This window comes from Cynocephalus volans, chromosome 7 (genome assembly GCF_027409185.1).
Source record: "Cynocephalus volans isolate mCynVol1 chromosome 7, mCynVol1.pri, whole genome shotgun sequence".
Taxonomy (NCBI): domain Eukaryota; kingdom Metazoa; phylum Chordata; class Mammalia; order Dermoptera; family Cynocephalidae; genus Cynocephalus; species Cynocephalus volans.
In genome coordinates, this window is record NC_084466.1 from 42,126,589 (window position 1) to 42,151,322 (window position 24,734).

At 34.4% G+C, this 24,734-nt stretch overlaps 1 protein-coding gene across 2 annotated transcripts in view; it reads left to right on the forward strand.

Moving 5' to 3' along the window:
• The window catches only part of KLHL1 (kelch like family member 1), a 373,250-nt gene that overhangs the window by 343,940 nt on the left and 4,576 nt on the right, over positions 1 to 24,734 (forward strand). For both annotated transcript variants that reach the window (XM_063103154.1, XM_063103155.1), the window contains 2 exons: positions 9,195 to 9,407; positions 23,793 to 23,964. In XM_063103154.1, the coding sequence (XP_062959224.1) occupies positions 9,195 to 9,407; positions 23,793 to 23,964 (385 nt within the window). The remainder of the gene's footprint in view (positions 1 to 9,194; positions 9,408 to 23,792; positions 23,965 to 24,734) is intronic.

Genomic DNA, 24,734 nt, shown 5'->3' on the forward strand with positions numbered 1-24,734 from the left:
TTTTCTTTTAATTGAAATAGTACAGCTTTAATTTAGGCACTTTCCCACCCTACTCCCTCTCAAGTATGATTTAATAACCTCAAAATTCTGTAGTTTGATGACTGTCTATTAATGTCTACTTGTTTTTCCTGTGTTAGACAGAAACATAATCATTAGAAAGTGACCTTTTACTACAGACCCACAGCAGAAAATTGCTTCGGCGTTGTTTCTGACAGTTTTTTATTTTTTTCTTCACCTCTACTGACATAATTTTTTTCCTGTTGTTTTACTTTCACGTACAACTAATGTGTCATTCTAACCTGGCTGCCACTTTCCTGAACATTATTTTGAATAATTTTCCCAGTTAAGACTAATAAAAAACAGTAAAAAGTCCTTTTAAGTTTAGGTTATTTACGATATGATACCACTTGTTGTAGAAAAACAAAAAAATGGTTTATATTTTAAAATTGATGAGTGTGTTCTGATGGATTTAAGAGAAAAAATATATCAATTTTATGAAACATTTTGGTAGGACATCCAATAAGACAGATTAAACTAAGGGGTAGATTTGTCATCTTAGGTCAGCACAGCCAAAGGCTTATTTGGTGAATAAAGAAAATAAAACAAAACAGTAAATGGTCATTGTGGTGTGGTGTTTGGCCAAATCATGTAACCTCAGACTCCCCAAAGGATATATACATTAGTGATTTTTTAAATCTTTTCTTTGATCCCTGCATTGGCTTAGTTCTTTCAAACTTTACATTGCAGCTAAAAGGACTTTCTGTTTTTCCTTTCATTTTTCTGAGCTAGCTCACAATGTAGATACTGATACTGTCTGAACACATCCCTAAGTAGACTTAAATTTTAATAAATATGTGGTAATGCCCCTAGAGAATCTGTAAAACACCGGAAAACAACTGAGCTTTTTTCATGATTCACCATAGCCAAATGAATTCATTAATTCGTTCAAAACCTCATGTTAGTAATACTCCTAGGGCAGTTGCAATTTCTGTTCAGTCAGAAGCACATGCAGCTGAAAGTATCCTGAGAGCAGGAATCAATGTTTATTGTTTTCTCTGTTAGGTCTCACTACCTAGCACAGTGCCTTAAGCCTCAGGGCACTTTCATGGTGCCTGCCAAGACCTTGTTTCTGTTTTTGTAAGCAAATTTTGGTATTCTTTTCTAAAAGATGGAACCCAAAATTGCACAAGCTTTAATCTATCTCAGACTCACATATTAAAAAAAAAAAAGCGACAAGAAAAGAAAAATTGCTCATTTACTGAATCTCTCTTGGGGCTACTAATAAGCTCAAGAGATTTTTACTAGCATATTAGAAGAAATTTTTTTTTTTAAAGTGGAACTTGATTGATTTATTAGATCTTCAGAAAATGGGGAAGCATGCCAATGAGAAAGAACAATTTGTGTCAAGTCCCTGAGTATAAAATGCAAACAAAAGGTGGAGAAGTTGTTTGGCTGGAACACGCAATGAGAGAGTGGCCCCAAAAGATGAGAGACAAAGGCATGACCCAGGTCATACAGCAACATGGCCAAGGTAAGGAAACTGTAAAGGTTTAAAACCGGCAGTGACATGGTTGCATTCTAATCTTATAAATATTCCCTCTTGCTGAAAAACAAATTGCTCAAGGAAACTATAAAATTATTAAAATCCCATCATAATAGTTGACTGATTAAGATGTATTGCAGTGCTTCAAAGGGATTACTTGATAAATCATGCCTTGGAATTACTGTGTATAGTAACAGAAAACACTTCATTTTGGCTCCCTATTTGAGTATAGTCTCTGTCAAACTCCTCAATCTGTAATATATGTCTTTCATGATTTACATCTCACCTTCCATCTCCAGTCTTTATTCTCACTACCTGCCTTACAGCCACCTGATGTCCTAGCCATACTGAATAGCTCAGGTTCCCTGAACATGCCTTGATGGCTCCTACCCCTTTGCCTTTTCACACACTCATCCTTTTGCCTAGATTTCTCCCTTCCATTGTTTTCTTAACTTAATAGCTTGTGACTGTCCATTTATCCTCATATATACACCTGATCTTTGAATACATTTGAAAACTCTCTAGCAGGATAACCTTATACAACTCTAGTTTCCCTCATGCATTAAGTTTCATGTGGCAAGATCGGAACTAACTGAACTCAGTTTATTGCACTTGAGAACAATAATGTCAGGAAATATTAAAATATAATAAGGGTTGCTTTGCCTAAAACCTAAATAAAATTATTTATAATATTTTCACCATCCAAAGCCTCATTTAATCTGTACCCTTTCCATGAACCCTTTTTTAAGCCACCTTGTTAAAATTAATCTTTCCTTCTTTTGTGTTCTCAGGACACGTGATTAGTACTTTTCTCTGCTATTTGTCAGTCTTGCTTCAATGGAATTTCAGTGGGTTCTTTCTCATTGACAAGTTTCCACAGATAAATCACCTTTTTTTTAGAACTGGGAACTGATTCTTCATTCATTTTTTTTTCTTTCTTTTAATTTCAAAAGCATGTACTGGCCATGGTAATATATCAAAGAAAATAAATGAAATTTACCCTCAGAGAGCTTACATTATATTTAAGGGAAATAGGAAAGAAGAACAAAAAAGAAGGAGGCTGCAGGATTATAATAGGCATAACATGGGAGTTGGCAGGAAAACATGGAAGGATTAAGATTGAAGTGACCATTTCTATCAGGTTTTGGGTTGGTAAATTCTAGCAAGTGTTGGGATGTGGTGAACTGACTAAAATTATTTTCCATGTTTACAATTGTCAAATTCCTTTAGTAAATATGGGCACATTCTAATAAATAAAGGTAGGTGAGCTCTATCAGACTTCAGCCCACAACCTTGCTTACTGGCCATATATTATAATGGCAAAAAGTCTCAAACTGAATTTACAACATGAACGTTTCTTAGTAAGCGAGAAATGTTGGAAGCTTAGTGAAATTCCACTCACTGGACTGTAAGGCACTCTAACAAGCACCTTCCCATGAAAAGTTTCACAGAAAAGCAAATAAAGAAGTATTCTGACAGCAGGATCGACAAGCCCACTAATGGGGTCAGATGAAAAAGTTCTCCATTAATTGTGAATCTACAGAATTTCTTCAAATGTGTTATACTGCTTGGTTTGTGGGATTTTAATACTTTTATGATGCAAGGGAAAGGATGCCTGAACATTCTTTCCGGGTGACCAAATATACTGATTACAATTTGTATTTAACACCATAAGCTAATTAGCAAAATCTTCTAATGTTTAGTTAATAGTATACATAGCACTTTCTGCAGCCATCCATGAAGTATAGATTGAAAAAGTATGCAAAATAGTAATTATAAGTAAAGTTAAATTTCAGAAACCAGGACGAAGTGGGATCAGGAAAGACTTTCTACTGGAAACCCACCTGAATGGATTAATTCATTAATTAAACCCACCTGCATATGTAGTAAAAAGCCATCTAGGTCAGAATTAACATGAATGTGCACTCTCACACAGAGCTGGAAAAAATCTGGTCCTGGGGCAGACACTTCTCATTGCCTCCCAATACTCATTCACTCCTTTTTATATGACAATATAAATATCAATTTTTAGAGAGGCATATGGCCACCTAAAAGAAAGACAACATTTTCTAACATCTTATCAGTTAGGTATCGCCGTGTGTCTAACTTCTGACCAATGGGATTTGAGCAGTGCATTGTGCAATGCAAGAGACATAAATGTATAAAGGGAGAGTTTGTGCTCCCTTTCTTCATCCTGCTGTTTGAAGCATGGTGGTGATGGCTAGGATTCCATCCTGGAACATAAGGACAAGGGGTCACAGCACACGTTCCCAGCAAGAAGTATCAGCAACTTTTATTCACACCATCTTTTCAAGGATGTTTGTAAATCAAACAGCATAGGAAGATGAAGGTAGTATCTTCCTTTGGGTCAGAGAGCAAATTTGTTCCTTGACCAGAGCAATAAAGATAATGTCCCTTCAGGGCAAATGTTACACAGGGATGCTGACAGCCTGCTTTAAAAGGATTAGCATTTCCTAAACTCAAGGTTCTTCAGATGTGAAACAAACCCTCTACACATGCAGCATTCACCTGAGTCACTCTGTGTCATCCTGGTGGGACTTGGGGGGACAAGGAGAACAAATGTGAACACGAAGCACAAGTACTATAAATAATAAAGTCACTTCTCTCCGACTCAGGAATCTTGTGTCATCTGCCAGCCTCTGTGAAACGGTGGCAGGCTAACTTGCTGGTGAAATTTCAGATTCTTCACAGTTCCTGACAAAGCGTCATAGTCTAGAGATGCAGCCTGAGTCTCAGCATCTGTAAAGCCACTTCCATACACATTTGAACTAATATTCTAACTAATATAGGATTTTTTCTCCTCAAATTGATACATTGCATCAAATAGAACATAAAATATTTGGCACTAACTAAGGTAAACACCTGGTAACTAGGTGCCAAGACATTAAAACTTGGTGGCTAAATATTAGGTAAAATTCATCTTTTGCTGTTTAACCACATGGATTAGGGAAAATAGTAGAGAAGACTCCGATTCTTGCCATTTTCAGCAAAATTCTAGAAAAGTTTACTTAAGTCAAGGATATTTCTGGATCTCCTGCCAATTCCTAGCATACAAAGGATATGCTGGTCAGAATTCATCACAACCTAAGCTATGATCCTGATGATTCTTAAGAATATTATTTTTCTAGTCTTTTCTCACTGCCTCAGAGTGAAACCCTGATTCCATAGCATAATGTACAACCCCCTTTATTCTCACTCTAATCTTTTCATCCTACCAGCTGCATCGCTTCTTTACCACCTTTCACTACCACCACTGCCATCACTATGATGTACCTGCCACTCTTTATTTATCACTTGCTGTGACCTTTCATGCCCCTTGTCTATACACATAATGCTTTCCCCGCATGTAATACTTCTCCCTTATTTCTCCGTCTTACACATTTTTAGTCATCTTTCAACTTGAAGTTAAAATGTCACATTTTCGTGCTGTGAAGCAGTCAGCTGTCACTTCCTATGTTCTCAGTGCATTTACTTCTATCAGAATCTTCTCTGCTGTTCAAGTTTTCAGCATCTAATTTGTCATTGTTTTTCTGTGAAAGAAAGCAGGAAATCAGTCTAACTATGAGTAAAGAGATTGTGAGGGGAGACCTGAGAAGATAATCGTTGACAAGTGTTCATGAACAACATTGTGTGTACATTGTAGCATTTATTCTAACTGCTCAGAGTATAGTGTTTCTAGTCTTTGCCTATTTTTATAACTTTATGAATAATTATAGTAATAGTTATTACTGTTGTTACTATTTATTTTTAAAATCTAGTTCTTAATTACTTAGTTAATTTATGTTTACAAATAAGTGAATTGTAGTTAATGTTAATTGATTGGCTATATTCATAAAGTACATAATTTGATTTTTTTTCAAATATTGAAATGCATCTATTCATTTTAAAAATGGGTTCATGAAGCAATTCAAAAGGATGCTGTTATCCCTTTTACACAAATTCCAATTTTTCTCATTTCTTTTTCAAAGCTCTTTCTGGAAAAATTCATTGTATTTTTTTCCTTTCAACTAATTTTGCCCCAGAACTAATTAATATTATACATTATTAAAATTATAATAATTACATTTTAAAATCTGTAGAACATACCATATTATGAATGACATGAAAAGGACACACCATATACCAAATTAAAGAAACCACTGAATATATACCTTAGGATTTAGTAAATAACATAAATCCTTTCATTGGAGAGGATTCATAATATGTGTAATTATATCAAAGTCAAATATTATAGCCTGTGAACTTTGCAGAAACATTTTATTTCCTAATGAAATATATGCAATTAGCTAAAAATATGCTATTAGAATCTATGTTTAACTTTTATAATGTAAGCAGTATGGTTAATAATCATAACATGTTTTTTCTTATATTCTGAAATAGAACAATGTGGAATATTTATTAACTCACTCATTTATTCTACATAATAGGTAGATTTTTCATTCGGAAAATTCAGTTTAATATATAATATCCTAATTAATTTTCATATTGAGATAATTTCTTTCTATTTCTAGTTTGTTGAGTTTTTATCATGAAAGTGTGTTGACTTTTGTGAAACATTTTTTCTGCATCTATTGAGATGATCATGCGATTTTTATCCTTTATTCTTTTAATGTGGTGCATGTATCTTATTTATTGATTTTTGTACGTCAAATCATCTTTGCATCTCAGGTATAAATCCCATTTTGTTATGGTAGATGGTCCTTTTAATGTACTATTGGATTCAGTTTGCTAGTGTCATGTTGAGGATTTTTGCATCTGTATTCATCAGGGATATCTATCTGCCTCTAGGTTTTATTGTTGTTGTTGTTTTGGGTTTTTTGTTTGTTTGTTTGTTTTTGTTTTAGTTTTGTTTTTTTCCTTGTGGTGTCTTTGTCTGGCTTTGCTATTAAGGTAATGCTGGCCTCATAAAATGTGTTTGGAAGTGTTTCCTCCTCATCAGTTTTTGGAAGCTGTTGAGGAAGACTGACATTAATTTTTACTTAAGTGTTAGTGTGTTAGTGAGAATTTACCAGTGATGCCATCTGGTCCTGGGCTTTTCTTTGTTGGGAGATTTTGACTACTGATTCAATCTCCAAAGTCTAAAGAGACCTATATCTATTTTAATATTAGAGTATAAATATTTCTGTTCAAATGTTCTATTTCTTCATGATTTAGTCTTGGTAAATTATATGTTTTCATTACTTTTTATACACATTTAGGTATATGTTTGTATGTATCATTTTTTTTTTTTTTTGTGACCGGTAAGGGGATCATAACCCTTGGCTTGGTGTCGTCTGCACCACACTCAGTCAGTGAGCGCACCGGCCATCCCTATATAGGATCCGAACCCGCGGCCTCGGCGCTCCCAGCGCCGCTGCACTCTCAGTGCCACACTCTCCCGAGGGGGGGGGTCGGCCCTGTATCATTTTTAAAAATAATTTCAGAAAAAGAAAATAAATGATATCTTATTGCATAAAACTATTTTATTATCAGCTATCAGCAATGCTGGGTTCAGATAATTCAATAGTAAAATTTATCAGTGTAATGTGTATGAATAAACAGAGCAGCTTGAAGTCAACATTTTCTTTAAAGCAATAGAAAAAAGGAGGGTAATACCATTTTATATATAAACTATTTACAGGGACTCACTTGAAAATACCCAATAAGTAAAGTCTGTGAAAATATATTTAGTTATATTTTAATAATATCTCAAGACTATATAGCATACTTATTTTGAGTTAGATCTTCAATTTTAATGAAACGTAGAAATAAATGAGGTTCAGATTTCATGAAGTGTTTAGGATGATAGAAACTTCTGAGTGAATAATTATTTCACTTCTGGGTGCTTTTGCAAGCTAAATTGCCCAATACTTGTCTTTTAAAATTCTCCTATTGGTTAATTTCAACATATTGCAAGGTTGAGAGCCAGCAGACAACTTATGAGCAATCAAGCAAAGAGGCATTACATCCATAAAGGGAACACTTGGGCAATCAGAAACATTTTATCATGGTAGGCATTATGAGAAACATAAACAGCTTTAAAAAAAAAAAAAAGTCTCCAGGATTTGATATCAGTTTAAACATCATATCTTAGAGTTATTTAAGAATATTAGAGCACTAATTTGTAAATCTAAGACCTGAATGATTTTGTAAACTAAGTAATACCATCTTTCTACACACTTATATAAAAATTGAAAAATACAGAATTAAGTCTATTTATCAATATATTATGCATAATGTCCTTAGTAAAGAAAAAATTGCACAACATCTAATCTTATTAAAATATAAACAGATCATATTATTCCTCTACTTGAAAATCTCTCATAGCTTCCTGTTTCACCCAGAGAAAATGTCTACAAGCACCTGTGTGAGCTGCCATTCCACTAACCTTGAACCACCACCTCACACCTCAAATGCCACACCACCCCCAGTTTCTACTCCAGCCATTCTGGCTTCATTGCTGTTTGTGAAACTCTGCATTCACTTTTTAGTCAGCCTCGAATCCTCCTCCCCCAAATATTCCTGAACTCACCACCAATCACAACCACCATCTTCAAGCTTTTCTGCAAACATCACCTTCCAGTGAGACCTGTCCTAGTCATTAAAACTGCAACCAAAATCCCTACCTCTATTAGTTGCATTCCTGCCCCTGCCGTACTTAGCACCTTCCACAATAGTATCTAAGACATATGTTTATTTTGTGTATTATGTCTACCCCCACTTCGGTAGAATTTACTGCAGAAATTATTTTTCTCTGTTTTGTTCATGAATATATTCACAAAACTTTGAATGGAATATGGCATACAGTAGGCATCCAAAAATATGTCATGAACAAACAGGTAATTAAATCAATGCAACACCATACCTTACTGTGATGAAATTTTTATGACTATGGGAAGAACTCTTTTATTGGGATTAAACAAAGTATTTCTAATCATTTAAGTACCACCATTTATGTTGTAAAACTTAGCTTTCCTTTGTTCTTATCATAATTTTCATTAATTAAATAACTAGCAAAATGAGTGTATCAAGTAAGTTTTAGCAATATTCAATCAGTCTAACATCATTGCACCCTTTTTCCCTGTAAAGTCTTGTCTTTATCTATACTATAAGCAATGATTAAGGAAGTTGATGTTATGACAATATGAGTTCCTGTTTAGATTATTCAAGTGGTTTAGTGTTCTAAACTTCATGGAAGAAAGGCAAGGAGCAAGCACCGTTTATACACTGCCAAATCAAGTGCTGGTTAACAAGTGAGATAACCAGTCCCTTTTCTTCTGATTATGGTCATTTTTTAATATCTTACTCTGTATTTTAGTAGCCATTTATCAATATTTTTTAAAATTAATATATTAACATCATTTGATTATGTTCACAATAAGCAATGCATATCTAACTTTCTAGAAACAATAGAGGTTAGAAAATTATAGTCTTTTTAATTTCATCTAGTATATTGCATACTAGAATAATAGAAATTCTAGGTATGCACAATTATTTATAGTGTATCTTTAACAAAGTCTCCATGTCAAGCAGTATATTACTAAAATATTTGAGGCTCATTCTGTGAAAATTTATTTTTAAAGGATCTTTTCTTTTCTACATTTTGTCATGCAGACTGTGTTAAGTCGTGTTTTTCCAATTGTGTTTTTAGGTTGTATTCAGTTGGAGGTCGTGATGGAAGCTCCTGTTTGAGCTCAATGGAATATTATGATCCTCATACAAATAAGTGGAACATGTGTGCTCCAATGTGTAAGAGGAGAGGGGGTGTTGGAGTGGCCACATGTGATGGTTTTCTTTATGCAGTAGGAGGTCATGATGCCCCTGCTTCAAATCATTGTTCCCGGCTACTAGATTATGTAGAAAGGTAAGACCCAAGGACATGTTATGGTGAAAGAGACAATGCAAATTACATTAACGTCTAATTCAAGTGATTACAAAAACTGCATAATTAAGGAAAGGTAAATTCAGTTTCTAGACCTACTTTTTTACCCTGTCTCTTTCTCTCTCTCTGACACACACACACACACACACACACACACACACATTTTCTTTTTTTTCTCATTTTCTTGTTTTATTTTTTTCCTACCTTGCTTCTTTTCTTCCTTCAATTAATATTTACTTAAAGCACTACAATTTTTTTTTCACACGATCCTTAATTAAGTTAAACTTCTCCTTGATATCTTTTAAACAGCTTGGTTAAAACAAAGTTTTAAGTAATTTATTAATCATGAATGTTTGTTAATTATTTTTTAAATATTGGATATTTTATTTATTTGTTCTGTTCATCCTGTCTTGTTTGTTCTACTAACCCTTCAAACTCTCAAAGGTGAATTATGGACTTATCTATTTGATGACATACCTTTCTTAATGTAAGGCAAACTTATTACAACTATATTGTTTAAAATCTTGGTGTATGGAGGAAATGTAGTTCCTCTTTTAACTCTTCCTGGAAATGACCAGGTACACTGAGGCTGGATTGGGAAGGTACTTTGGCTTTGGGTTTGATCCAACAATTCAGGAAATTCCTGGCATAGCTGTAGTTGGGTTCTTTTTAAGGTCTGAGCATCACTTACAAAAATCATATTGTGCGCAGTAAGGATTACTGTATTCTATTTCATAAAGACGCATGTTGATCCATGGGGAAATGACAATAGAGAATATTGCAGTCAACTGGTTTATCAATTGGATAGGATAAGTAATTCTGCTGTGACAAATAACTTCATAACTCTCCATGGTTTAATACCATGATGCTTTTTTCTTATTCATATTGCATGTCCATGATATTATCACTTTGGTACTCAGGTTGTCATAAAACTACAACAATATTGAGCACTGCTGGTCTCCGAGTCAAAAGAAAAAAGGTAGAGAGCAGCAAATTTTTCACTGGTTCTTAAAGATTCCACCTTCAATTAATATAATTCTTTTCTGTTCAGACCTTGATAACAAACTAGTCACATGGCCACAGAAGATTTCAAAGGGGTAGGAGGACAGTATCATAATTTGTACCTGGAAGAAGAACAAGAGATGTTTGGTGGATAGCACTGATAACATAATTTTCTTCTTGATATTAAAAACCACATCCTTTACACTCATGCTTACAAGTGGTATATTCAATGGGTGAAAGATGCTCTCTCTCATTTATGATCAAATTTCTAAGGATATGTAATTGTTTATACTGCAGATAAGTCCTTTGGAAAGAGAGAGCTTTTGTTAAACAGGTTCTGTTTAAACTTAAGCCACTGCTTGAATAAAATACAGACACAACGTTTAATAATATTGGTACTCTGTGAAATGGGTTGTAGCTTTATGGCTATATAGACATAAAGAAGTGCATTAAGCTGATCACATTTTTACTTTAACGTTCTCTTGTCCATTGAAATTAGGAAGTACAGGTTATAGTGAAGACTGGTCAGAGTCCAAATAGGTAGACTTATACTCTTATACACACATTTAATCATTTACTTAAAAATACTAATTGACTAATAGCTCATTCACTTTTTCTCTGCTAAATTCTTGGGAAAACAGAAAGGGAAGATGAATATGATGAGATTCCTACTTTTACCTCAAATATCTTATGTAAATGTTTCTAATGAAATGATATTTCAACCAAATATTCTCATCTCACTTTACTGTATAATGTATTGAAATGTTGTTTGTGAGAAGAAGCATAAATAATTCAGTCTAGGAATATATTTATGATGCAAAATTAGATTTAAATAAGCATAGCTATTTTAAGTTATAGAAGCGCAGTGGGTATGCACAGCTTAAAGAATGCAGAAGCACACAGCATTATCATGATTCTTTTCCTAGCTCATATTACCTGTCAGATTAACAGCATTTTTGCACTTTCTATAACATATTTTCTATATTGATGATTTTATGTGTAAGTCATCAATAAATCAAGATACATAATGGTGCCTCTGTAAAACTCTTTTGCACATACAATGTGAATATTTTTTAGTATGTATTTACAGACAACTAGATCATTAAAAATAGGAAGAGGAGTGTACAATGCTATGTTTTGCAGATATAGATAGAACAAATGTTAGTATATCACAATGAAGTCTTATGAAATGGAAATGTGTTATATAATGGTGGTGTTAGGTACAGCTATGTAATACTTATCAAAAATTGTTCAGTGTTGGACTATCTTTAGCACAGACACTGGCACCTCAAATCAGAGCAGGTAAGAAGGTCTGGGCAAAGTGAGAGTGGGGAGTCTAGAATACCTATGGAACAGAGGAAAACTGTGACAAAGCCTTTCCCTAGTGAGAGCATCTTGGCAGACAAAGTCATTGTCCAAAAAGTGCAGTACGTTCTAGGAGAATTTAGGCCCAGAAGATGCTATCCATTAGACAAAGAACATTCCTCCGTCTATCTATTTAGTCAGTAAATATTGTTTTGCATGTATTTTGCACTGTGCTATATACAGAGTTTACAATGTAGTAAAACAAAAAGACAAATAAATAAATAGAGCTTTAAGATCATGAACAAAACTGAAATTCCGTCAGTTATCAGAAAACATGCTCAAAGGCATTAGTACCACTGCTGGCTGATAATAGATCAGGCTCACCTTTGCCCTCACCCCTGCATCCAGTAATAAGGCCTGGCGAGGGAAGAGTGGCAAGGTAATAGGAGCCTCCTAAACCGGACTTTGTAAGATCTATGTCTGCTTCTTCCAGTCTGTTCTCTTTACAGTTGCCAGAGGGATCATTTAATAATGCACATTTGACCTGGGAGAACAATAAAGGTTTTCTTCTTTGCACCAGTTATCAATGTTATAGTTACAATTATTTAAACATCAATTTTTCCACTAATTGAAGTTCCATGTGCTGCTCATGACCAAGACCACTTGTCCACCACTGTACTCCAACACATGGCACAATTCCTGGCATAGGGTAGACACTCAACAAGGATTTATCGAATCAGTCAGGCACTAAGAATAATAGACCTTGAATTTCCCCCAAGGGAAAATATCTTGAGAGAAATTGTAAATAGGCTGTCATATAGATAAATAACTGGATAGATAGGTGATAAATGATTGATAGAGCAGTTAAGTGAGTGACTGAATGATGGAGGGATGAATGAATGGAACAATGAAAAGATAGATCAGTGGTTGGATGGACTTAAGGCAGATAAATATATAGATTTTTCTTTGGCTTTTCAAGATTTGTAAGCAAATGCCTGTATATTTTAGGCATTTATCCAAAGACAAAACATTTTTGAGGTAGATGGGACCTGAAAAACTAAGCAACTGTTCAAATATTAATTGAAAATTATGTCTCTATATCTTATCCAATCACCAGTAACAAATAAATATCTAATTATTTTGATTTATTACTTACAATAAATATAAAATATTTGTTCAAACCTATCAAAATCTACCCAAGTCATATCAGAAAATGTCATCTAAAAACCAGTATTTAATATATTTCTGTCAAGATATGTCTCAATAGTTTTATTGTCTTTATATCTTTGATAAAAAATAAAATAATGAAAGTTAAGATTTGCAGTCAGATTTACAGAGAGAAGTACATTATTCACTTAATTACACAATTCTTTTTTTTAATTACCATAAACATTAATGTATGAGGTAAGAATACCTTGTGTGTTGGATTTTTTCATTTTTCCTAATTCCTCGCTTCACCTTTTCAGCTTAGACATAATCCAAGAATTGTAGCGGTTTTAGACAGTGAAGAGAGATAATAAAGAAGCAACTAACTTTTCATTTAAACAAGCGATGCTTATCCTGGGCCTTAAGCAGCATCTTAATGTATTAACTCATGTTTTGATATATGTGAGATCTTAAATTTTCTACAAGACAATAATTATTTGGATTGTTTAAAGTTAAAATATTAGGTGGGAGCTTCTGAAGTTTTTAATACATTTTCTTCTTTCTCTCCTTGTCGCCGTTCTCTTCCCCTTCCTCCTCCTTAAGATCTTACTGCTGGAGTCTGCTGCATTAGTGTAGCATGAAAAGGCCAACTCAATTGTTATTGTTTTTCTTTTATTGTTCATTCATAATCTTTACTCTTTGGTTTTTAACAAACTCTGTTCTGATTTCTGGTAGGCGTATATGCAAAAAATGAGGATCCTATGACAACCCAACTATTTAGGGTCCCTGCTTTATAAGTGGATGCAAAAATTATTAACTGTTACTGCAGCTATACTGTCTTTGATATAGGAGTCGATATTTACCTCAATGGCTATGAGGCAAAGGACCTTGAAATGGTCAGCAGGAGACAGGTGGTGACAGAACAGCCTGCTGCCCTTGGATATTCTGCCCAGAATTCTGGCATCATGGTAATTTATCCTCAGGTTTTGAGGGAGAAGAACAATTCTGTGAAAAGGCAGATGCATGAACAAATGAATCATGTCATGTCCTATATTGATGGAAGGATATCAACCCTGATATCAAGCTGCAAAATTCATTTTCATGTTGGGATAGGCTATTAAAAATACACAATTTGGACTCACGGTGCTAATGCTTTTCTGTTACATTAGTAGAAGAAGCAATTATACAAATAATCTATTGCTCTTTAGTTTTCAACTGTTAAGAGATATGTATTTTGAAAAATGAGTTGTAATGAGCACTCAGATCTCCTGAGTGTGCTCCATGTTCTGTCGATGGACAATAGCTTCAATAATTTGTAAAGGTCAACTGAGAGAGCTGCATCTGAGAGGAGTCCAAGAGCTGCTTAGCTTTTCCTTGTTTTCTCTGTTCTGGCAACAACTCATTTCTCCTCTCCTCAGCCTTAAAGAGTGGATGTAATAAAATACAATCTAAGTCAAAATAGAATTTTTCATTCATCTTCATTGAGAAGTTAAATTCAAATTAACTTTTAAAAAACATTTTTGTATAAAAAAATGAAAAAGGTATATTAAGAAGGAAAGCAGAAATCTGGGTTCCCTGTCTTCCTTTCTCAATGTCTCTGTGCATATTACACTTTTAAGAGGAGCATTAAGGAACGTTGGGAGAATATCAATAAATACATCTAAAAAAACCTGTATATTAAGAATAAATATTAAGCATATTATCAACACGAGGGTGTGAAGCACACAGAACATTGAGGAGGAATCTGTCTTGGATGTTTGCATTCTGATCTTTAAACCATTTACGAGTTTTCATTTTCTTAATTTAGGAAAATTAAGTGTTATAGATTACATCAAAAATCAAAGAAAAATTTATTAAAGAAATCAATTTCATCAGTAACTTTGCCACCCAAATTTATTTATGTAAACTGATGTCTACATTTAGTTCCTTTTTTGTGATTTAATATACACTTTCTAACAAAGATTAACTTTTAGCAATTTTTTTTTCTCTTTCTCCTAATTTATCTGTAGGCTATATGTATCAACAATATAGCATATATTGAATGCTCAAAAATTGACTGAATGAATTAAGGGATGATGAGTATGCAATGTCTAATGGATTGGACCTTCTGATCTTAAATTCTAGAACTTATGGCATTATAAAAATATTGATTTTGGCCAATGAGACAAAGCTAATTATTTACACAATTTATTTTAATAACTTTATAAATAGCTTTTATTAACCTCATGTTTATCATAATTTTTTACACATATTTTCCCAAGCTTTAATTTGCTTTAAATGTCAATTTTTTACATTTCTTTTAAGTAACTGTATATTTCTTCATGCAGTTATTTGCTGTTGTTTTGATTATATATTCCTGAGTAACAAATGATCCCAAATTCTTAGTTGTTTACATAACCATTTTATTATCTTTCATGATTCTGTGTGGGGACCCCATTCAGTTGGGCTATTCTACTGCATATGATTTTGGTTATTGCTGCCGTTCAAGGATCCTGGGATTCAAGGATGGAATATTTCAAAGAATTCCCTCAAAAGGCTGACAGTTAAGTCTGGCTGTCCTCTGAGAGCTCAGCTGGTGCTTCAACCAGAGAACCTTGGTTCTGCTCTACAGGAGTCTTTTTGTGACTTGCACTTCTTATGGTATGGTAGCCAGAGTCCAAGATGAGTGGTTCAAAGAAGAGAGGGCTCAAAGTAAACCAGAGTCCGATACAATGACTCGTTAAGCCTCTGCTTGCATCACACTTGCTATAGTCCCATTGGTCAATGCTGGTCACAGTGATGTGGGAATAGACACTCAAGGTCATGACACTAAAGCATGGTTCATTCAGTGGCAGCATAGTAACAATTCACCACAGTTGTGCTTATATTTTAAAACAATTTCGCATCTTGAAATCAGATATACATGCATCAATATTTTATCCTCATTTCATAGCTTTATTGGTTTCCACTTAACTCTTTATTTTGTCTAATAAGGCACTTGGGAAATAATATAAAATGCTCATCTCCATTTACTTTTTTCTTCCAATTAGATCATTATTAATTGTAAAATACTTATTTCATCAAATTTTATTATAAGGCAAATTTTATATAGGCTCTTTTTCTGATCTACCTATTTATATTAGTTTATCAATATCGTTATTTCTAATGCCTAAAGCTATATACTTTTTAAATATTATGTATGCATTTATATATTTTGGCCTAAGATCTTTTTATGTTCAACCTTTATTATTTTTTATTATTTTTAACATAATTTTAGTAGGACACAAGCACCTCAGCATTATTCTTCGTTTGAAATGGCTATTCTATTCAATTCATTCTTTCATATGACCATTTAAAAATGAAATAAGATCCAACACAATTCCCCTGATATTCTAATCAAAGTTCTGAGAAGCTGTATGTAGTCTGTTGCTAAATATTCATAGGATCATTTTTCCCCATTATATGTAAATTGTTATTTTGGGTTTCTTAGATCACATTCCCTAAACAGAACTTAAAGCAATACCTTACATGTTAATGCTTTTGGGGGGAATACATCCAGGGGAGCAGGAAATAGGGGGGAAGGAATGTGGGAGGGAGGGAGAGTAAATACAAGGTGGTGGATTATCACCAATTTACAAAAAAAAAAAAAAACCAGATCTGGTTGCTTGTATATTTAAATTGTTCACACTGAGGTCTCATCAGGTACTGCATCTTGGAACAGTCTCAGGAAGTTACTGAGGTCATGTAGCCTGACTCCTTTCAGCAGCTTCTAGAGAAGCCAGTCTGCAGAGACTGATGTGTAGTCATCTTTCTTTGCCAGGTGCACTGCCATTGTGGGCCCTTTGATAGGTGAAAACAGGAGCACCAACAGACAGCAGGGTTGACTGGTCACAATATATGATGCTTCACTTTAGTGCCATGGAGGCAGACGAGCCATGCAGATAAGTGGTGGTGCAAAGACTATTTCCATTAAATAAGTTACTAGGAAAATAACTGATTACCATGTGCATGTATTATCAAACTGACTCTTTCTTAAGGGAGTTCTAAGAATTTAAATTTTTTCCAGAGTAGATACATATATTAGTATGTTTGAAATGAAGACAATTTTCACTCCCTATTTTAGTTTATTACATGTAACTTTCTGAAAAAAAAAATCTAAAAACTGTACTGTAATGGTTTACCCTTATAGACAATATTTTTAGGTACACATGGATTTTTTACCAAATTTTACTATGTCCTCACAATACATATGGAGTATCTCTAAACACAAAATAAAATATTTAGAAAAGTTTAAGCAGTCCTAAGTAAATGGAGGAAAATATGTTTATGGATTAGAAGATAGTGAATTCTTTTCTAAATTTATTTATAAATTCAATGCAATTCTTACTAAATTGAAAACACTTTGTGGAGTGTGATTGTGGGTATGGTATGGACATTGAAAAGGTGATGTTAAAATTTACATAAAAAATAAAAGAGTCCTAAGTCCCAAGATGACCTTGAAGAAATATATATACAGGCTTATAATTAAGTTACTTTAACTAAGACATTGTGGTATCATCACAGTCTAAACAAATAGACAAGTGGAGCAGATTCATGTCCAGAAACAGAATCACACGTATAAGGAATCTTGTTTATGGCAAAGGAGAAACTGAGGAGCAGTGAAGAAAGTCCAGTCATTACAACAAATATAACTGAATCATTTGGATACATGGAAAAATATTAGCCTTAGCTCCTATTGCATATCACACCCAAAATCAATTCAATTTGGACTTTAGATTTAAATGTGTCATAAAACAATAAAATTTTTGAATACAACATAGGAAACTATCTTCAAAATATTGGAGTATGAAAGATTTCTTAATCTGGACCTACAAAGAGTCATCCATATAGAAAAATATTACTGTTAAAATGTCCTCTAAAGACACCGTTAGGAGGACTAAAACATGAAGCCAGAGGGTGGGAAAAATATTTTCAATGCATATAATCCAAAGAGACATTGTTTCCAATGAATAATTCTAGAAATAACTAAAAAGAACTTAAAAACAGAAAAATTAGGCAGAAGACTTGAACAAGAACTCTTCAAAAGATGATATCCAAATGGACAGTGACTACTGGGAAAAATGATTAATGTCTTTAGCCATCAGGGAAATACGAATTAAAATTACAATGTCATACAACCATTTACCCACCAGAGAGGCTAAAATAAAAATAGCAGATAATAGCACATGCTGGAGAAGATATAGAGCAAATGAAACTCTCATTACACTGATAGTGGGGGTGGAAATTGGCCCAACCTCTTTCTAGTATCAATGAGCGGCATTTACTGCATTTCAAAATACACATTCTGTTTGTGCCAGAAATCAATTTCCTAAATATCCATTAGAAATGTGTATGTATAAAAAAAAAATCTGAACAAGAATGTTTATAAAAGGATTATGGTTATTATGCAATTTTTAACATAATTTTTACTAGAATCAATTGTTTTACATTCATGTCACAGAAATATTTCTTTAGTCAAGGTACGTTTCTTTTGATGACCTCATGAAACCTGGTGTTGGTTTTCTTTACAAGAAAAAATAAAAGTATTTATTTTAACCAGCACTATTGTCACCCTTAATTGCTCAAATCACAAATAATTTATTAAAATCAATTCAACTACAGATTGTATAATTCATTTACTTAAAATCCACAGACTGCTCTTTTGGAATAGTTTATTCATTCTCACAGCATGGATCTTCAATTTTTCTTTTTCATTTCTTTATATTTTGTTTTACAGGCAAAATATCTGGCTATAAATCACTTCTGTATTGTTTAATTTGCTCTCTATGTGTATATTGACTGTACAAATTTGGGAAAAGGGGCATTTTCAATTCTATCTGTTACCAAAGTAATTCTTTACTATTTAAACTAATTTTTCATTAAATATTTAAGATCACTTTTTATCCTTAACATATGAAAATGACAGTAATATTTGAAAAATTAATAGTTCTTCAAAAAACACAATGGGAATTATCAAAGTCTAACTTTTGTTCTGTGAATATCATACGCCTTCAGTAAGTTCTCATGTTACAGCCAATTTTAGCCATTATATACTGGTGCTTCTCTCACCTGAGGGCTATAAACTTTAATAGTCTCTGATACCCAGCTCACGCTCAGACCACAAAGACCAAAGTGAGACTCGGGAAAGGCAGACGTCCTACATACAAAAGTCAGCACCACCACTCCCGACTGCCCTTCCCCCTCTTTCTTTTAAATAAGCTAACAACCAAGGGCAACAAAAAAAAAAAAAAAAAAAAAAAAGACGGCTTAGAATTAAATTTTGTCAAAAACATGACTGGCAATGATAGAGTTCACTGTTAGTAATGGTTTGGAAAATGCTTACACATCAGTAGGTTCTTCCTAAGTGAAAAACAGCTGCTTATTTCATTTTAGATGATAACTTTGTATGTCTCCAGGATGGGAGGTGAATCCACAGAGTTCCTGAATCCAGCAAAAAGAAATAATCAATTTAGAGTCACTGATGTAAGAATAAGGATAATGGCTCCTGGATATTCCTGAATTTGTGTGATAATTTCCAAAGTATCTAGGGTAGAGTCTGCGTGTTGGAGGATGGGGGGATTCAGATTTCGTGTGTGTGTTTGTTTTGGGTTTGTTTTGGTTTTATTAGGAATATATAAATTTAAATATTATCACTGTTGCCAGATGTTAATTAAAAGATTGTTATTACACATTTGAAATAGGTTGACTACCACTAAAATAGATACATTTAATTCAAACATTTGGGATTTCTAGAAAAATGCATTAAAACTTCAAAAATACATTTAGAAAATTTGTGAAATATGAAAAAATTAATATATATTTCAAAATGTAGGTTCATATTTCCAAATGTGTTCCTAAACGCAGGACATATTAATGTTTTCTTAATTCTCCTTGCCATGTGAGTATTTGAGAATTGTGTCAACATTTGAGTTTCACTTAAGGAACTAAGCCTTTGGAAATTAACTTATGATTACTTAGCATACTAATGCTGCACTGTTTTTTCAGTACTCCTGACTATTTTTCTTTTCAAAATGATAAACGAAGTCTGCTTTGCGGACAGTATTTAAAAACAAAAACCCATAGAGCTAAATAATGATTAAATCAAGACTAAAATATGACTTCAGAAAAAGCTATTTATGTGAAGTGATTATGACAAAAGCCAGACTGGATTCTACTGAAGAATGAATAAAATGAAAAGAATATTGACTTTTTGCTGAAATTAAAATGCTTTCTTTCTTTTAAAGTTATTTGCACAAGAAAAATTTCCTGAAAAATGAAAAAGCAAACGATATAATAAACTCCCCTGTACTCATTACCCATCAAAAATTTGTCATTCTTATTTCAATCAATTCCCTTCCATCTGCCCTCAGTTTTTACCCTGGAGTATTTTAAAGAAAGTCTCAAACATGTTTTTAAGACAGAACAATTCTGAATTAATTTCAGAAATAAACAAAAATGATCAGGACTTTATCTTTTTTAACATAACCACATTGCTATTTTCTCACTAATAAAAACTTATGTAATTTCTAATCAAATTATAATGCTGACTTCTGGTCAATATGGCAGAATAGATGGTCCCCAGCATCACTCTCTTCTGCAAATCAACCAATTTACAGCTATAAAAAAAGCAACAGCAGCCAAGCTGGGGCCACTAGAGCTCAAGGAAAGAGGAGGGGAGACCTACGGAGTGCATGAAGGCAGGAGAAGCCACAATGAGAGTAAGAACCACTCTGACTGTTTTGAGCCCTGGCCTCTTCCAAGCTGGAGCTGCTGAGCACAGAGCAGGAGGTGGCAAAAGCCACAGCTGTGCACTTCAGATGAAGTTGCTTGGAGGCAGCAGGGGAGAAGAGGGCCTTGGTGGCCCCCAGAACAGCAAGACCACTAATAGGTTTCCCATGGACCCACATAGGACTGAGGAGCCACAACAACTGAAAAAAATGGAGCCACTCAGAGGCCAGTGAGTCATTGCAAGGGACCAGCACACAGCCCATCCCATGGGAAATGTTTAGAGCACAGGTGGTGGGGGAGATGGGCCCACTAGGGGAAAACTGGGGCATAGCAAGGACAGCTGATTTGCTCCCCAATCAGCACAGGACCACTCAGAGGAGACTGGTCAGGAATGTAGAATTGCATGGGGTGCAGTTTGATGAAAAGACTCAGGCCCAGACCAATGTTTCTACACAACCCAGGTGTGCCAGATTTCACTAGAACTGGAAGTACCTGTAAAGTCAACCATTAAAACCTGAACAAAATACCTTCCTTAGGGAATCAGCAGCAAAGCAGCAATTTAGCTCAACCACAGAGCTCAACTACTGGTCCCACAGGAAGTTCCCCCATTTTAGAAGTAAACAAAGGACAACAAATTAGTTCCAGCACAGAGTTTAAGTGGTGGGAACAGCAAATAATCCAACACAAAACTGAAGGAAAAAACAAAGTACCCACAACCAGAGACAAAAGTTGATAGTAAAGGTCTCATGTCACCAAAGGACACCCCATAACACCTAGAAGGACTGAAAGTCCCCTGGACTACCAAACCAGAAAGCCAGAGGACCAGTGGCCTCAGCCATGCCCCTCATCACCCACAATCAGTCCTGAGGGTGGGGGCTGAGGGCCTTAGCCCCACCCCCCTGACAAGCACAACCACCCCAGGCATGACCACTGAGCCACTTAAGGAAGCACCCTGGGCTCTCCTGAGCTGGGGTGGTGAGGATCCTTGAGCTTCAGCCACGATCCCCCACACCTGCAGCCACCCCAGCGATTACCACCAAGCCACAGCAATAGGGCTTTGTGATCCTGAGCTGGGGTGATGGGAAGCGAGGGCTTTTGCCACACTCCCCCTGACATCTGCACCCAGCGCAGCAATGACCAAGCCACTGCTGGAAGCTCCTGGTCTCCCCTGTGGGAATGTGGGGGGTGTCTCAGGCCTCAATCCCACCCCTCCTCCTTCCTCCTCCTTCCATCACATTTCCTCTCCCTTTCCCTTCACCCCCTCCCTCACAACTGCTCTGTAACATCAGAGAATGTAAAAAAAAAAAAAAATTAATAAAATAAAATAAAATAAAAGGTAATGATTGGGCTAACCTAAAATTTCCAAAATGTCTCAAGTATCTTTTAACAGTTGGTCTGTTTGAATTAGGATCTAAGTAAAACCCACTCACTTTATTTTATGTTTCTAACTTACATTTAATATAAAACAATTACTTCTTTCTATTTATTTATTCATTACTTTTTTGCCATTGAGTCTGAAAATTCAGTTATCTTGTAAAATGTTGCACATTTTGGATTATACTATTTGCTTCATTGTGTTTTTTTCTGTTTTTTATTGTCTCATTCTTCTAATTATGTATTTCAAAATGTGGACATGGTTTAAACATTTTAAAGATTTTGATGGCATAGATTGTGTATTTGAGTTTGTGTACGTGTGTGTTTATGTGTGCCTGTGTCTGTGATGTTATTAATGAGAACATGTAAAATTAAATTTTTATGTGCTGGACAGCCTATGCTTCAAGGTGGTCCTGGTTTTGCAGGCTTTCAGCCAATACCTCATTTCACACATGTCATCCTGGCAGTGCACAAACCCTTCAACCATGATGTGCAAATAAATGCATGTAACATCTTGAGTAACATGAGTATTCTGTGTGAAATATAAATTCCAGATCATGGTAAGGACCTTTTTTATTTTCAATCAACTGTGGTATTTTTTGTTAGTGTGTTTGTTTTAGGAATCTATGAGTTGTGAATTTCAATTGGTGAAAAGAAGGACTGGAGCAGGAAAACAAACTAAAAATATATTTGTTATGTTTGTCAGAAATGCTTTCTTCCAGTCTCAATTTAAATTTGCTCTGCTGGGTTCTTACTGCTTTTTTTGTTTGTTTTGGTATCCAAACCTGCAATTGCAGTTTAAAGGCAAAGGAGTGGTTTCATCATTTATTCTTTAGCTGAAATAAAGCACATTCAATAAAGTAGTCTCCAGGTTTTTGCCACCCAGAATATAAATATCTAGATGTAATATATGGTAATTAGATTTTTTTCAAGTGAAATTATTTTTTAAGTTTAATAATAATAACTTGGGCCTCCTGACTTCTGTCTCCGCGTTTACCAATCTCTCCCTCAAGGTGAATCTGGAACAATGTCACTGAAACCCAGTTCTGTTTATGTTATAATTATTCACGTTATTATTATGATTATCAAGTTTCAAAGGCTTCCTATTTTCCTACTGAGTAAATGCAAAACACCTTCTACCCAGGAAATCAAACAATCCATAAGCTGATCAAAATCTACCTTTTCAGACACACTGCTCCCTCACAGTTTCTTGAACTCAGCCACACTACGTACCTGTTTCCTCAAAGTTGGCCATATATTATTTAAAAATCAAAAACCAATCAACCAAACAAACAAACAAAAAAACACCATAGATCTTTTGCACGCACTTCTTTTCTTTCTAGCAAATTTAGGCTACCCTTGAAGAACTGGTTTAAAGAAAACTTCATCTATGGAGAATTCCAAGATTCTCTCAGATTTTTAACCATTGTTTCTGTTTCATTACCATAGCACTCTGCATATATCTGTTTTAAAGACTCTCATTCTGCTATGGAAAATAATTATTTGCATATCTGACTCTTCCTTGTGGAAAAAAAATCATGATTTTTTTTTTATTAAATGAATCTGCATCTGTCTAATAGTCTGAGTTTATTTTTTTAACACCTTAAAGTTTAGAAAGCAGGAAATTATGCATATTTGTTCTAGAACACTTGCTCAAATGATTGAGCTTTTAAAAATCTTAGGTTTCTTTTTTTCATGGCAAGCTTTTCAAAGAGTACCATTTTTTAGAAGTACCATATATTAGAAGTTTAATGTAATTAGGGTATGTCATGTTCTATTGTCTTTGAATTTTAGATATGACCCCAAAACAGACACTTGGACCATGGTGGCTCCTTTGAGTATGCCTAGAGATGCTGTTGGGGTCTGCCTCCTTGGTGACAGATTGTATGCTGTTGGTGGCTATGATGGGCAGACGTACCTCAACACTATGGAATCCTATGATCCACAAACTAATGAGTGGACACAGGTAAGATCACCATCAGCATAATTTACTTCAAGTATAGAATTTATTTCATTTATTTCCTTTGGAGGAGGTGGATAAAATTAGCAATCTATCTAGTCAAATTACCCTGAACCAAAAGTGATTTATTTCGTCCAATGTTGTCTTAATTTCATAAAAACTTCATTAAATCATATTTTTGTGGACTTTTATGTATGCTATACTTTAATAAAATTTATATTAAAAAGTGACATTCATGCTTCCATGGGATTTCCACTCCCTTAAAAATCATAACAAGGAACAAGAACTGAATTTGAGATAGCTGAAGCAAAAAATAAAAGTGTAATATATTGGCTTATAAAACCCTAACTTTAGGATATTTGGTTTTAGAAATAACTGGAATAAGTGTATGGGAGGCTGCAGAAATCAACTTTTCTGCCATTCATTTTTGTTTGATTATGCTTATTAGGTGCGTTTTTATCTACTGCAGAGAGAATTGTCCAATTAGTGGTGCTGTACTTTTTGCCCCAGTTCAGTTAGGGGAAAAAAAATCAAAACAGTAAAAGACTCTGAATGGCCTTCCATGCGTCAAGTGCCTACTCCTTGACAATCACTTTGTCCAGGAAGAAGTAGTGAAATGATTGGCTTATCCCTCTATTACACGCTGTGGTTAGAAACTTAGGATCACGCTAATATGAAGCAGCTCTCATCTGATCACACAGCTAGAGGAGGTGTGTTGGTGTATGTGAGTGTGGGGGGAAGTTGAGGTCAGGGCAACATAATTATAGTGGAAAACA